Source organism: Nanorana parkeri, unplaced genomic scaffold (assembly GCF_000935625.1).
Source record: "Nanorana parkeri isolate BGI_ZX_2015 unplaced genomic scaffold, ASM93562v1 scaffold95, whole genome shotgun sequence".
Lineage (NCBI taxonomy): Eukaryota > Metazoa > Chordata > Amphibia > Anura > Dicroglossidae > Nanorana > Nanorana parkeri.
This window is the reverse complement of record NW_017306363.1, coordinates 283,003-298,785: the sequence shown is the minus strand read 5'-3', so window position 1 is coordinate 298,785 and position 15,783 is coordinate 283,003. Positions and strand designations below refer to the sequence as shown.

General features: G+C 40.4%; 1 protein-coding gene across 1 annotated transcript in view; it reads right to left on the bottom strand.

The window, feature by feature from the left end:
• Nucleotides 1–5,253: 5,253 nt before the first annotated feature.
• Nucleotides 5,254–15,783, bottom strand: part of TGFBI (transforming growth factor beta induced) — a 59,720-nt gene continuing 49,190 nt past the window's right edge. Inside the window, exons 15-17 of the mRNA XM_018552685.1 lie at nucleotides 9,095–9,168; nucleotides 7,143–7,167; nucleotides 5,254–5,699 (exon numbers count right to left, since the gene is read on the bottom strand). Coding sequence (XP_018408187.1) covers nucleotides 5,659–5,699; nucleotides 7,143–7,167; nucleotides 9,095–9,168 — 140 coding nt within the window. The 3' untranslated portion in view covers nucleotides 5,254–5,658. The remainder of the gene's footprint in view (nucleotides 5,700–7,142; nucleotides 7,168–9,094; nucleotides 9,169–15,783) is intronic.

The following is a 15,783-nucleotide window of genomic DNA, read 5'->3' as shown; positions in this document are numbered from 1 at the left end:
GCTTGCAGCTCGCCTCACTGACTCTCCTTCTTCCAGTATGAGTGCTGCAGCACAAGGAATTGCAAGAGGAAGATGCCAAATAAATTCAGGTACATACAATAGCTTCATTTAAAATAAATGTAAGCATATATGGAGGAATACCCAGCTGCATTTATCTGTGTCTTTTATGTTTGCCTGAATTAAGCCTTATTGTACGATAATCTGTAAGTACTAGTGCTGCCAGCTGTTCTTAAAACTAGCCTGTCATAAGAAAAGCAAGAAGGCTGACTTACTAATTTTGCATGGAAATCATCTCAAGTGAAAGTTCAAAGTTCAGTAGCTGAGACAGCATTCTACAAATAATACTGTGTTTCTCTATGTGGAAGCAGTGGTCTATCTGCGGCTGTCTCACACACCTCTATAGTCACAGCTAAAGTTCTGCAATAAGCAGGCATGATCTTTTCTGGAAAGGCGGTGCGCCTCTAACTCAGCAGGGGGCAAAGCAGGGCCAGCTGAAGCGGCTGCCTCAAACGGCACTGAAGGAAGCCCTTTGGGCAGTGGTACTGAGGCCGGAGTCCATCCTTAGTGCAGCTTGGTAACACTGAGTCTGGTAAAACCACAGGCTCAGCAGAGGGTGTGTCAGACTACTACAGGGAAACCGCTTATCTGCAGACTGCTGCCTGGGGAAGAGGACTATGTACTTTAGCTAGAGCTGATTTACATACAACAAAGAAAGTCACTTAATTTACATACAACAAAAAAAGTCATTTTTTTTCATCCTCAGTTTATTTATTTAGTTTTAATGAATCTACAACTGAACGCTATGTCACTGAACAAGTGTGCACAAGCGTCTTCCCTGACTGCCCTGATCTACATGATCTGTTCTGTTGAAGCCCCGGTGGGCGGGGCGAAACGCGTCAACACGTATGTTTGCTTTGCGAGACAGGATGACTGCACACATGACGGCTTGACAATGGACATTCATTCAATGTGGATATAACAAATGGGGGAACGTACAGACTAAGTACACATACTGGATCAACTGAGACATTCATCCACCGCTCTAATACAAAGGACCCGAAAATTGGAGATCAGCTCGGGGTTGAGACACCCTAAAATGTGAATAGATCCATTTGATGGTTCATAGGAACACTCACTTGATTACATAGGAGGTGTTTCCCCCGTGCCGTGCCCATCACTGTTTAAAGGAACTCATATTGCGGCGGCTGCCCCCTGTCATTTCTTCGGGTCTGTGATGCATTGCAAATGTCTGCTACACAAATAACATGGACAATTCTACATGGACTCCGTCTGTTAACCCTCCAATTCCCCAGCGTTAATCGGAAATAAGAAAACAACAAGATCGAACCATTTGACCAGTTTATTTCCATGATTTGAATAACTATGAATAATTACCAAGGAATTTGGGGAAGTTCCCTCTGAAATATATAGGATATGTGCAATAGGTGTACATCTAATTTTCTGGCAACTAGCGGGCTTTTTCCCTCTTTTTTTCTTGCTTCAGAGGACTGTTTTTCTTGTTTTTCCTTTTTCCGTGATGGAAACTATGTATTTATTTGCATCAAATTCACTTGAAGTCCCGTCTTCAGAATAGCTGCTCAGTGTATGTGTGGGGCCCATCCGTTTGAATGAAGGAATGAAAGATATAGACAATGTTGTCATTTTAATAATCAAAGCTTTTTGATGGTGTTTTTCTACTACTTTTGTATCATTAAACATTTTCACTTGTATACACTTGCTGGTCCCGGTCTTACATGTAACCTCTTTTGTCAGCGACTCTTAGGGGTTGATTTACAAACCTTATAAACACACCACGAACATGTATACACCTCTGTAGTGTGTTCCCTCCCAGCATGATCTATGGGTGGAATCTAAACACCTTTGTAGTGTGTACACACCCAGCAGGTGTGTTGTGCAAAGCCCTGCATGAATTGCAAGGTGATGTTGTGTAAATTAGCTCTATGTTGTGTTGCTTGCGTTGATGAATGCAGGAATGTAAATGCATGAGCTAACCATTTTTGTCTAAACTGTGAAGCAGCATTATATATGCATCATGTGCATGATTTTTCCATATATGGCATTAGTGGAAATATGCTTTTAGAGACTTTTTGGTTGATAAATACGTTTTGCTGTGTGAAAATCACACGCACCTAGTGGGTGCATGTGTTTAGGTTAGTAAATCACCCCTTTAGTCTCTGAAATCCCCTTTCACCTGATCTCCATACCTATTACGTGTTAGTGACTAAAAATACTCAAGCTAGTAGGTCAAAATAACTACCACTGAAATAGAACTTTTAGGAAGTCAGGAATGTCACTACCCATTTTTCTTTAATTACAGGCTAGTCTTAATATTTGAGATTAATGTCAACTATTACCAAACCTAATTTTAATGTTAGCATCCATACTCTTGAGCATTTTTTCATAGAAAAAGTAATAATTTCCTAGGATTTAGACATCTCTGAACCTGAATAATGAAACATTCCAATGTACTAGGTAATATTCTGCAATAATAGTAGTTAACAAAATCAAAAGGCCCTTACAGTAACTACTCGGTGCAAGGAATAGTGAGACAAGATTATCACTTCATCTTATGGAGGAATTGCTCTGCCTAGCAATAAATCCTGAATGAAATATTTCTGGCCTAAGCACCCCCTCCGGCCTCACAAATTCCATATTGTTCCCAATTTATTATCCATTTTATATACCAATTTTGTTGAAATGCAATCCATGGAGAGATACAAAAATGTTTTAAATGTGTTTATTTTCAGTATTTTGTGACAGATGGTTGTGATGGATACTTTATTATGCCATTAGTTTTCACATACTTGTAACTCAAAATTCAAGAAAGTCAAGGGGAACACACAATCATGATGACTATATAGAAACAGCTCTAATACAAGCAATGAAATGGCTCAGAAAACGTACATATACAATATATAATTATACAGAAAGAACAGACAATTAAAAAAAACAATACAAAATTGTTCGTATTGCCATAGCCATAGTTTTAGGAAGTGAAAAATGTTTGTGTAAATCTAAATATATTCTATTTTCAGCCTGAATCTAAAACATTCCCAATACGTACCACAGATGTGTGTAATTGGCAAAGTATGTTTGAAATACCTTAAAATTTTAAGCTGAAATCCACATAAAAATAGAAAACCCGCCAATTAAAATTCCATGTAATGATGACAGATGAAGTTCACTTGATAAAATGCTGTATTATCTTTAAAGGACTCTTAAGTTAAAACTATTTTATCAAGCTCCCAAAATCAGCTGCTTATCTCAGAACGGCCACACTTTGCTCTGATTTTTACATCCTTTGGGCAAAAACCTAATTGGTGCTGGCAATGCCAACACAGTAAGATCTCGTCTTGGATCAGGCCATCTACTGAGAGAAACTGGAGATGCTTGGGGGAAGGCTCTATACAAATCTATTAATGCTCACAGTGCAGTTGGAAAATAAGTGAATAAGATTTTGGCTAGAGGATATAGACATTGAAAAAGGCTACAGCTGTCCTCCTGAGCTACGTAAGCAGCTGGGTGAAGACTTTATAGGATAGTTTAGCCTGGAGGTCCAGTAAGGGGAGGGTTAGTGTATCTTTTTGCATAAGTATACTTTTACTTTAAATCAAAAACATGGAGCTGAAATTGCCCTGTTTTTCTGGTGGTGTGGATTGTACCCTGCTACCCTCATGACCTTTTACATTCTGCTCTGCTATCCTCCCCATTGTTGCCTGTGTGGAGCAGCTTATTTTTGGTCATACATTCCAAGTTACTGGTGGGTAGAGCCAAACCAGATTACTATGATTGTCCCACCCATTAAAACATTTGCCTATGTATTTGATTGATTTAAGGAGTCTTGGTAGTTACATGTATAATGGGCATTGTTGCTGTTCATAATTCCACAAGGAAATGAACATGTAAACCCACATGACTAGATAGCTGCAAGGATGTTGGGACAAGTAGTCCAGGAAATTTCTATGACATCAAAAGCAGCAGCTCTGTGCCTCTTTGCAATACAATCCCAGAAATAAATATTTTTTGAATTTTAGAGCTGCATTATGTGACTCATCAGATGTGCTTTTTAAGGGACCCTGGAGTTCAGCTTTAATTCTATTGTTAGCATCTCTCTACTTAATGGCTTAACAAATTCTGTGCAGTCTGTCATCAATGGAACTGAACTATTACAATAGTAATTTGAATAGCTTAAAAGAGTTTTTAAACTTCAAGTAACTTAGAGGTCTTTACTCAACTAACTATACTACCAACATTTACTTGCTATTTTTAGCTTTCAAAAATTGGTTTAAGCAGCATTGTTTATTTCCGTTGCCTAGATGTGAAAGCCACCACTATTTTCTCTGCACAGAGTTCTGCTAAAGTTTAAAGTGTGTCTTAATCCCAAACAATAAAAATGAATGCTTGTCAATATATATAAACACAAAATTCAAAAGCAAGGAAAGGCTACAAAGGAAAAGAAGCTTATGTATTAAAAGATGCAAAAAAAAGTTCAAGATAATTAATGAAGAACTTTTATCACTGTGCTATTGCTGATCACATCATCATGTATTAAAATATACATTTTGTATACTTTCCTAGCAAGGCGGGAGGGGTAGGTTTCCAGATACTTAAAGGAGATGCCCATGAATTACCTGTGCAAAACGAAAGCTGAAAGTAAGTGCAATGTATTAATTTGTCTTTTCTTATATACAGCTCTGAAAAAACTGTGAAGAAAGTGCAGCAACGCAGTTTAGGAGAGCTGAACTGCCTGTGGTATTGCCGATATGCATGTCTGGAGACAGCAACGTGGAGGGGAAGGGGAGGGATGGAGCTCTGAGCTTAGCCCGGTCCACAGTATATTGCAATGAATTACAAGCTTATGGTGGATTTTTGATTACAGGAGTACATTGCAAAATGTACTCCTGTATCGTTAGGAAACTAAAAATGTTAACAAAGGTACAGCCCTTGGTTCTCCTTTAAATGCCATTTTCACACACACACACTGTGATAGCTATCTTGTTGGCTGACTCTATTTAAAAGAAAGGAACATTTACACACGTTTATTTACAGACTGTATAATTTTTGCTTTGAATTGTTAATATTTCTATATATTTACTCCTCCCTTTAAACAAATAAAAATGTTGATCTTGACCTTTTTACTGGCTGCCTTTAAGTGTACTGACTAGCACAAAATGGTGGTCACATAGCCAAGGCTAATGTAAACAAATACATGAGTCCTGCTATGCGAAGAAAGGAAATCATTAAAATTCCAAAGCATATGTCTGTTATTTCACATATATATCCGGCTTAGCAAAATGACACAAGCAACATTCTTCACTTTAAGAGGTACTGTTCTTTTAAGATTTCTTGGCTATAGAACATGAGATACATGTCACCCCAAGAAACAAACACTTTATTGCTAACAAGCATGTTTTCTTAGATCACCACCATGTGTATCTAGCACACAAGCCCTGGAGCAAGGATAACTGTTGAGAGATTTTGGCTAGATTTGAAATGTTTTAAACAAAACAAAACAAAAAAATCAAGTTACTTTACAAAGTCAATGTACTGTAACACAATGTGGTTCTTCTTTTTTAAAAACAAAGAGACACGTATGGCAATGGCTGCTTCTTGTTTTTTACCCCAGAGACTTTACTTTTATTGCTTCATTCTAGACATGAGCCGGGAAATTGCAGGTGCTGAAAAAGAAAAAGAGGGGGCGGAAGCTTTAATCTTGTAATACGGATAAAAATATGGCTGTTTCCATTTCAATAGTGGTGGTCCATAACTAATAGTATATGAGCCAGCTGTGCCTGTCAACTTTCATTGGTGTCACTTACATCAATAGTACGCTTAGTACGCCCTTGTTTATAAACATCTTGTGATTTCTAAAAACATGGCCAACCCTGGTTACAACTGTTTCCATACCCCAATGAAATGGGGATGGGCATACTGCAAGAACCTGCTCTTAAAGAGACTATGAAGTTATTTTAGTATACTTAAATAAAAGACTCCCTCTCTGATAAAAAAAATGTTCTGCATCCAGCACTTCTGGGTTGCCTGATCTCCATTACAGGAAACAATACTGGCATAGGGACTGGTATAAGGAACCACAGAGGCACAAGGCACCTGACATCCAGACATTCGTTGTATTTTGAAGAGCTTTCAGCAAGCTTGTCTCTGGTTGACTGGTAATTAATTATTTGCTTTAAAGGAATGTCTTGTTTTTATTTATTCATTTCTTATAGCAACTCCACACTTTCTCCAGCCTATTATTATATATGTATCACATCCAGCCCCTGACACTGAAGGATTGTTCAACCTAATGTTTCTACTACATTCTTACTGGCACACACATACACTCAAGTGCATTCAAGGTATACAGTTGCTGGAGTTCAAGTGGTTAAAATAAAATGAATATACTGTATACTATCATTACATGTAAAACCCACATCATCATTATCAGAATACAATATTTTGGCAACAGTGGCTTTTTAAGAAAAATTGTGTTGTATTTAAAGAGATACTGTCACTTTGGCCATTTTGGGCAAAGTGACAGATTGTGGAGAGCACCCACACTGTCTTATATTTACCTTTTCTCCAAGATGTCATGCTTGAGCCTAGCAATCAATCACTTGACCCAAGTACTGTCAAAAGTTGGAAAGAGTGATGTTACCACTCAATTTGAGCTCTGATACTGGCTGACCATAGGTATTTTGGTGGCAGCTACAACAGAGGTAGGAGCAGTGAAAGAGTGCTGAAGAGGTGGTTGGGGGGGTTGGCTTTACACAAACACTGTTAGTTTTCCCTTAATGGGCAAGATGAAAGTATCTTACAAATAGATATACAGTATATCAAAATGGAAACAACATTTATGTCTGACAACCGTATAGTTGAAAAGAAATTCAGAGAAATATACAGTATTACTAGTAGCATTTTCTAACTTGCTGGAAATTGTGTTATAATATAACATTGTTCGCAAATGTAGCAAATAACTGGTTCATCTTTTTACTTGCAAAGAAAATCTTATGGATAAAAATATTTAGCAATAGGTCATTGTTGGAATAGGCATTGATTTGATGTTTTTTATCATGAATATAGAAAGAAATTAACATTTTAAAGTTTCTTATGGTATGCTTTACCTAATCGGGTGCTTCTTTGGGATACCTGGAAAAAAAAACAGATCTGTTAACAAATATACTTGAAAAGGAAATAATGGCATTCCAGCCTTTGATTGATTACTCCATATTTGTCTGCAGTGTGGTCTGGGAAAGATCAATAGAAACATCTTCTCCACACTACTAGCACAGTCACAATGAATGGTATGCTTACACAAAATGTATACAAATGTATTTGCTCTACAAATAAAGCCAGACAATGAAAAGACCCAATATATTCACTATGTTACTATGTTACATCATATGCTGTACAATAATGTTAATTTCCTCTAAGTAAATAGAACTGCATATAATTAACTTTGTTGAAAGACCCACATGCATGTACGTTTGATTAAATCTTTGTTTCTGAGACCTAAAAAGGGTCTAGTCAGTGTTGGTAAACGCAAAAGAGGTAAGTCTTTGTTTTATGCAGTACCCAGTGTTAAATCTTTATAGACTTAATAGAAAACTCTAGCAGCATTTTGGGAGGTGAGCATAATTCCTAAGCTACAATTACTTCTGTTATATGCTTAGCAGGAAATGCTACAGAGAAAGCCTGCAGGCTTCAATTCCCAGTGGTATTTTCGATTTGCAGCAGCAGTCCCTTTAGATGTCTACAGAACCAACTACTTCAGTTCAAATAATGCAGAACAGGCAAAGGCCAGAAAATCAGAGGCAGTGGGGAATGCCAACAGTTCGCTGGTGCATTTCCAGCACATACCGCCTTAAGCAGTAATCAGCTTTGAGGAGTACTTCTTGAAGGATGACACAGTATATACATTCATGAAGTGTCACTATTTAATACACCAAAACATACTACAGGTAAATGTATCTTATGCAATTCCTATAGTTTACTTGGTAATAGCTTGATTAAAGTGAATGTAATTTTTGAAACTTCCGAACAGTGTAGAGAAAGAATCTTGCCGAAAGATCTTCTACACTTGGCACGTCTAAGAGTGTCAAATGCCAAAATATGTCTTTGTAATATCCCCTTCGCACACCGTACCATTATGCCCTAGAATCCAATGGTTGCTGGAACAACTGGTGGATGGCACTACAGTATACAATCTAGGAGATATGTTGTCCGCAGACCATTCTGCTTCAGAATGTCATCTTTATTCGTATTCCTTTAGCATGACATGTGAATGCAATGTTTCGGAGCCTCACAGGACTCCTTCGTCAAACACTTTGCCTGATGAAGTGGCCCAGTCAGGCTCCGAAACATTGCATTCACATTGTCATGCTAAAGCAATACAAATAAAGATGACACTCCGAAGCAGAATGGTGTGCAGGCAACATATCTCCTAGATCAAATGCCAATATGCCTTCACTGCACTCCATATCCCTATCCACCTGTAGTGGTAGGAGGAATCAAAGAGTGCAGTAGGATACCAGGAATTTGCAATACCAGGAAGTGTGCCAGATGCTGAATATTTTTAGCAAGCTTCTCTCTTCAGCACAGTGGAGTTTAAACAGGTGGTTTTTAAAATCCACATTAATGGTTTGCTTCGCAGGGAGCTACTGGTTTCAGTTTTTAAAAATAGCAACAGGATTACTTCGACAATTATGATTATATTTCTTAAACTTGGTACACATATAGAGGATTATATTATTCAAAAATATGGCCTCTACACAGACAGCAGTGCCATAGGGAGTTTTTACCACCACTGCTTTTTGAAGACACACAAAAATGTTATCTTTGTTAGAAATGTCAAGAGCCATTACAGTATATAGGTAATTCTATCCAAAATCTGTTACATGTTCTTTCTGAATTATTGTAGATGTCAACATGGCAGTAAAATACCTGGCATTTTAAGCTCAACTGGTTGTGCAAACAGTGCAATAAAAGCAAATAAATATCCCAAGTTCTGATGCATGTCTGGTTTTAAATGGCATTTTTCTTTACTCATTACATTGCTACATTTTATGAAATTTACCTTAGAATATGCAGCAGCTTGTCTCAGGATATCAAGCCCAGAATCTGACAGCTCATCTCCTCGTTCTTGGGACTCTGGGAAGTAATACAATTAAGTAAAATAAGGAACCTTTACCTTGCTGTAAATGTAAATTTTTCAAAGTGTTTCTCGAAAAATGAAATTCGATGTAGCAGAAGAATCATTGTAAAATGAAACAATTAACCTGCCTGCAGATGTCTAAATGTGGCTGGACCTTCACAAACAATATAGCCACTGAATCATCTTGATAACAAAAGATTGCCACCTAACGGTAAACTTTTCTATTAAACAAATGTGCCTGTTGGTGCTTATGGAGCAGGGAGGGGGAGACAACTAATGGTTTGTCTTTTTGGAAGAGGGGAGGGGGGGAGGGGCTAACAGCAATCAGAGGCAGAAAACAATGGGATTTTTGCTTATACTGTAAACTCTATTTCTTGTCATTCATTCATTGAGGGACACGGGCATTCAATAACTGTTGGGTTATACTGCTGCCTACAGAAGGATTTGGACACTAGCAAAAAAAACCAAACAAACAAAAAAAACAAACAGTTCCAGTCTGGTATGACCCTTCCTAATCCCTACATGCCTTAGAAAAGAGGTATAGATTTTGTATAAAAAATCACATTCTCTTTAGAGCCTCAAAGAGCCTGAAGGACCTTATAAACAAAGCTGGTATCAGAAGATGCAGAGGACCAGGTAGTCCTCTATAGCTGATGTTACATTGTGCTGTATATTATACCATCAGGACTACAAATCCCAGCAATACATTATACAATGTATGTATAATGTATTGCTGGGATTTGTTGTACTCCTATATAGCTGGTGGTATTGTGCATTGCGCTGTATAGAGGACTACAAATCCCAGCAATAATACATTACACAGCGCAATGCGGAATTCCACCAGCTATAGAGGAGTACAACAAAACCCAGCAATACATTATACAGCGCAATGCAGAATACCACCAGCTATAATGTGCTATTGCTGGGCTTTGTAGTCCTCTATAGCTGTTGGTATTCTGCATTGTGCTGTAAAATGTATTGCTGGGATTTGTAGTCCTCTATAGCCGGTGCCATTTTGCATTGATTGCTGTATAATTTTACACTTTCCATTTAACTATATTGCACACCACACTTTTTTTTTTCTTGTTTCCACCGCTCCATGCTTGCTCCTGTGATGGACTACAATCTCAATACAAACTAGTAGTCCATCACTGGAGCCATTTGTTTTTATCCTGGTTAACCGGTTAATTGAACGTAATAATCGGCTAACTAATCGATTTTGAAAATAATTGTTAGCTGCAGCTCCTAGATGAATGGTCACTCTACACCAGGGATCTCCCACTAACCACGAGGGATCCCTCACTAAACACCAGGGAGCCTCCACTGGCAACCACGGAGCCCCCACTAACCACCAGGGAGCCCCCACTGGCCACAGTGGAGCCCCCACTACCCACCAGGGAACTACCACAGAGCCACCACTAATTATTAGCGAGCCCCCCCTGGCCACCACAGATCCCACACTGACCAGCAGAGAGCCCGCACTGACCACCTGACAGTCCGCATTGGCCACCTGAGAGCCTAATTAGGGAGCCACCTCTGCTGCACCCACATGCACCTGTGAAACTCTCTGGACCCCTGGTGAGAGCCCGCACAACCCTCCTGAGAGCCTGGAGACATCAGGCGGAGAACCCAGAGCAACAGAGTATGTTGCTTCATATTATTTTGTATTGCTGGGATTTGTAGTCCTGTATAGCTGATGCTGTTCTGCATTGCTGTATAATGGTATTGCTGGGAATTGTAGTCCTCTATAGCCAGGGCTTGAAAAAGTTGATGGTGTCTCACCAGTCAGTCAAAAATTTCACCAGTCAGCATAACCGGACTATAGCCTTGCAATTTATGTTAACATTTTTTGGGGACAGATAGAGCTTTCTTTTGGAGGTATATTATCACCACTGGAGGGGGGTTATTTTTTACTATATAATGAAAAAAGTACCATAAATGTAAAAAAAACAAAAACAAGGTTTATCTACGTTATGTTATAAAACATTTATTCTTACCCATATTTCTGGTAAAACATAAAAGTCGGGATCACGTCGGGTAAATAGACACCAAACATGTCAAGTCTTAAAATTGCGTGTGACCGCAAAATCGCAAAAAACGCCCATAGGCGACGCTTAAAACACTTTCTTATGCTCATCAGTTTAGTGTTATCCGTGATGAATGGCCCTAAAATTATTGCTCTCCGACGTTTGCGGCGATATGTAACATGTGTGGCACAATAGTCGTTTTCGCACATAGGCGCACACGACGCATATCTGCGTGTGTATGCTGAGGGCAGGGACTTAAAAAAAATTGTTTTGTTTTTTCATTTTTTATGCTTCTTTATTTTTTATTATGATTCTTTAATTTTTGTTAAAGAATCGGGGAGGGGGCCAAGTTGCTGCACCATGGGCCTCTGGGTTGTACTTGCCCCCTGGGCTAAAAGTTGCCAGTCAGCCCCTGGTATGTACTGACAGTAAAGGGTGGAACCAGATCTATAAGCCTGCAGGCCTAAATGGCCAAGCATACTTTACAAGATAAGGCCACCAGATCTGACACTTGTCTTGAAGAAGTAATGACAACGGGAAAAACTGGGTGGATCTCGACAGTAATGTTGGGATCCGCCTCGGCTACGGCGTCTCAGTATACCGCAAGCTGTAGCTCACGGTATACTGAGCTTAGGGTGATGGGAGGATGCTAGTTTGTGTCCTCCTGTTACCCTTAGGAGAAGTATGGGGAAGCCCTGACCCTATAGTTCTCCTTTAATAAGCAGCTAACTACATGCAAAAAATTGTTAGCTGCAGCCGTAGAGATAACCTGTATGAATGTCTTACTTAAGGAATGGAAATCTAGCAGTCTTTGGAACAACACCACCAGGGCAGAAATCTAGAACTTTGATCCAGGCCTGATTGCAGAAAATCCAGGATTGGTCTCACAGAAAACTTTCTGGGAATGAAAATTACAATTGCTCTTACACCAAGCAAAGTATAACTTCCATGTGCAATGATAGACCTTCCAGAAAGTCTCTTTTCCCGTTAAACCAAGGAAACTGGGAATTACATGGTGTCCAATGGTCCTAGTCTTGAGGTAGCTCCCAGTGCTCGGCCTTTAGAGACAGGGTTATAACTATTGTCTTTAGAGACAGTGTAATATTGCTGGGACTTTGCCACAGCCCTCGACCTGGAAAACACTCCAAAGCTAATTAACACAGTCAGGGCCGGACTTAGGCCTTTAGGCGCCCTGTGCGAGAAAGCTTTACAGCGCCCCTCAGTGACCACACCCCTCAGTGACCACACCCCTCAGTGACCACACCCTTTCGTGGCCACACCCCCAGTAACAACACCCATTTATCACCCATATTTTTGGTAAAATGTACTTCGGGTAAATAGACACCAAACATGTCATGCTTTAAAATTGCGCACACCCGAAAAATCGCAAAAAAATACCATGCCCAAAATTGACCATAGGTGACGCTTTAAAAGCTTTTACCGCTCATCAGTTTAGTGTTATCAGTGATTGATAGCCCTACAATTATTGCTCTCATTCCGACGTTCGCGATGATATGTAACATGTGCGGCGTAATGGGCAAAATCGTCGTTTTCACACGTATGCGCACCCGATGCCTGTTTGCATGCGTGTATGTATGGGGGGACTTTAAAAAAAATGTAATTCTTTTTTATTTGTAACTTTACATTTTTGGGGGGGAAACTTTATTGCTATCACATAGGGGGTTAGAAAACCCCCTTATGTGATAGCAAAATATGTGACAGGTCCTCTTTATGGAGACATCAGGGGTCTCCAAGACCCCTAATGTCACCTAGGACCCCCCTGAAGAAGCTGATGAAGCATGGCTAACTAATCGATTTTGAAAATAATTGTTAGCTGCAGCTCCTAGATGAATGGTCACTCTACACCAGGGATCTCCCACTAACCACGAGGGATCCCTCACTAAACACCAGGGAGACTCCACGGGCAACCACGGAGCCCCCACTAACCACCAGGGAGCCCCCACTGGCCACAGTGGAGCCCCCACTACCCACCAGGGAGCTACCACAGAGCCACCACTAATTATTAGGGAGCCCCCACTGGCCACCACAGATCCCACACTGACCAGCAGAGAGCCCGCACTGACCACCTGACAGTCCGCATTGGCCACCTGAGAGCCTAATTAGGGAGCCACCTCTGCTGCACACACACGCACCCCTGAAACTCTCTGGACCCCTGGTGAGAGCCCGCACAACCCTCCTGAGAGCCTGGAGACATCAGGCGGAGAACCCAGAGCAACAGAGTATGTTGCTTCATATTATTTTGTATTGCTGGGATTTGTAGTCCTGTATAGCTGATGCTGTTCTGCATTGCTGTATAATGGTATTGCTGGGAATTGTAGTCCTCTATAGCCAGGGCTTGAAAAAGTTGATGGTGTCTCACCAGTCAGTCAAAAATTTCACCAGTCAGCATAACCGGACTATAGCCTTGCAATTTATGTTAACATTTTTTGGGGACAGATAGAGCTTTCTTTTGGAGGTATATTATCACCACTGGAGGGGGGTTATTTTTTACTATATAATGAAAAAAGTACCATAAATGTAAAAAAAACAAAAACAAGGTTTATCTACGTTATGTTATAAAACATTTATTCTTACCCATATTTCTGGTAAAACATAAAAGTCGGGATCACGTCGGGTAAATAGACACCAAACATGTCAAGTCTTAAAATTGCGTGTGACCGCAAAATCGCAAAAAACGCCCATAGGCGACGCTTAAAACACTTTCTTATGCTCATCAGTTTAGTGTTATCCGTGATGAATGGCCCTAAAATTATTGCTCTCCGACGTTTGCGGCGATATGTAACATGTGTGGCACAATAGTCGTTTTCGCACATAGGCGCACACGACGCATATCTGCGTGTGTATGCTGAGGGCAGGGACTTAAAAAAAATTGTTTTGTTTTTTCATTTTTTATGCTTCTTTATTTTTTATTATGATTCTTTAATTTTTGTTAAAGAATCGGGGAGGGGGCCAAGTTGCTGCACCATGGGCCTCTGGGTTGTACTTGCCCCCTGGGCTAAAAGTTGCCAGTCAGCCCCTGGTATGTACTGACAGTAAAGGGTGGAACCAGATCTATAAGCCTGCAGGCCTAAATGGCCAAGCATACTTTACAAGATAAGGCCACCAGATCTGACACTTGTCTTGAAGAAGTAATGACAACGGGAAAAACTGGGTGGATCTCGACAGTAATGTTGGGATCCGCCTCGGCTACGGCGTCTCAGTATACCGCAAGCTGTAGCTCACGGTATACTGAGCTTAGGGTGATGGGAGGATGCTAGTTTGTGTCCTCCTGTTACCCTTAGGAGAAGTATGGGGAAGCCCTGACCCTATAGTTCTCCTTTAATAAGCAGCTAACTACATGCAAAAAATTGTTAGCTGCAGCCGTAGAGATAACCTGTATGAATGTCTTACTTAAGGAATGGAAATCTAGCAGTCTTTGGAACAACACCACCAGGGCAGAAATCTAGAACTTTGATCCAGGCCTGATTGCAGAAAATCCAGGATTGGTCTCACAGAAAACTTTCTGGGAATGAAAATTACAATTGCTCTTACACCAAGCAAAGTATAACTTCCATGTGCAATGATAGACCTTCCAGAAAGTCTCTTTTCCCGTTAAACCAAGGAAACTGGGAATTACATGGTGTCCAATGGTCCTAGTCTTGAGGTAGCTCCCAGTGCTCGGCCTTTAGAGACAGGGTTATAACTATTGTCTTTAGAGACAGTGTAATATTGCTGGGACTTTGCCACAGCCCTCGACCTGGAAAACACTCCAAAGCTAATTAACACAGTCAGGGCCGGACTTAGGCCTTTAGGCGCCCTGTGCGAGAAAGCTTTACAGCGCCCCTCAGTGACCACACCCCTCAGTGACCACACCCCTCAGTGACCACACCCTTTCGTGGCCACACCCCCAGTAACAACACCCATTTATCACCCATATTTTTGGTAAAATGTACTTCGGGTAAATAGACACCAAACATGTCATGCTTTAAAATTGCGCACACCCGAAAAATCGCAAAAAAATACCATGCCCAAAATTGACCATAGGTGACGCTTTAAAAGCTTTTACCGCTCATCAGTTTAGTGTTATCAGTGATTGATAGCCCTACAATTATTGCTCTCATTCCGACGTTCGCGATGATATGTAACATGTGCGGCGTAATGGGCAAAATCGTCGTTTTCACACGTATGCGCACCCGATGCCTGTTTGCATGCGTGTATGTATGGGGGGACTTTAAAAAAAATGTAATTCTTTTTTATTTGTAACTTTACATTTTTGGGGGGGAAACTTTATTGCTATCACATAGGGGGTTAGAAAACCCCCTTATGTGATAGCAAAATATGTGACAGGTCCTCTTTATGGAGACATCAGGGGTCTCCAAGACCCCTAATGTCACCTAGGACCCCCCTGAAGAAGCTGATGAAGCACAGATCTGCTTCATCAGCTTCTCTCCAGCATCTGAAGCTGGAGAGTGACACGAGAATGCGGAAGTGATGTAATATACACCACTTCCGCATTCTGACAGCGGAGAGGGGACCGGAGGGAGCTCGTGTACCGAGCTCCCTCTGATCCCCTGTGACAGAGGC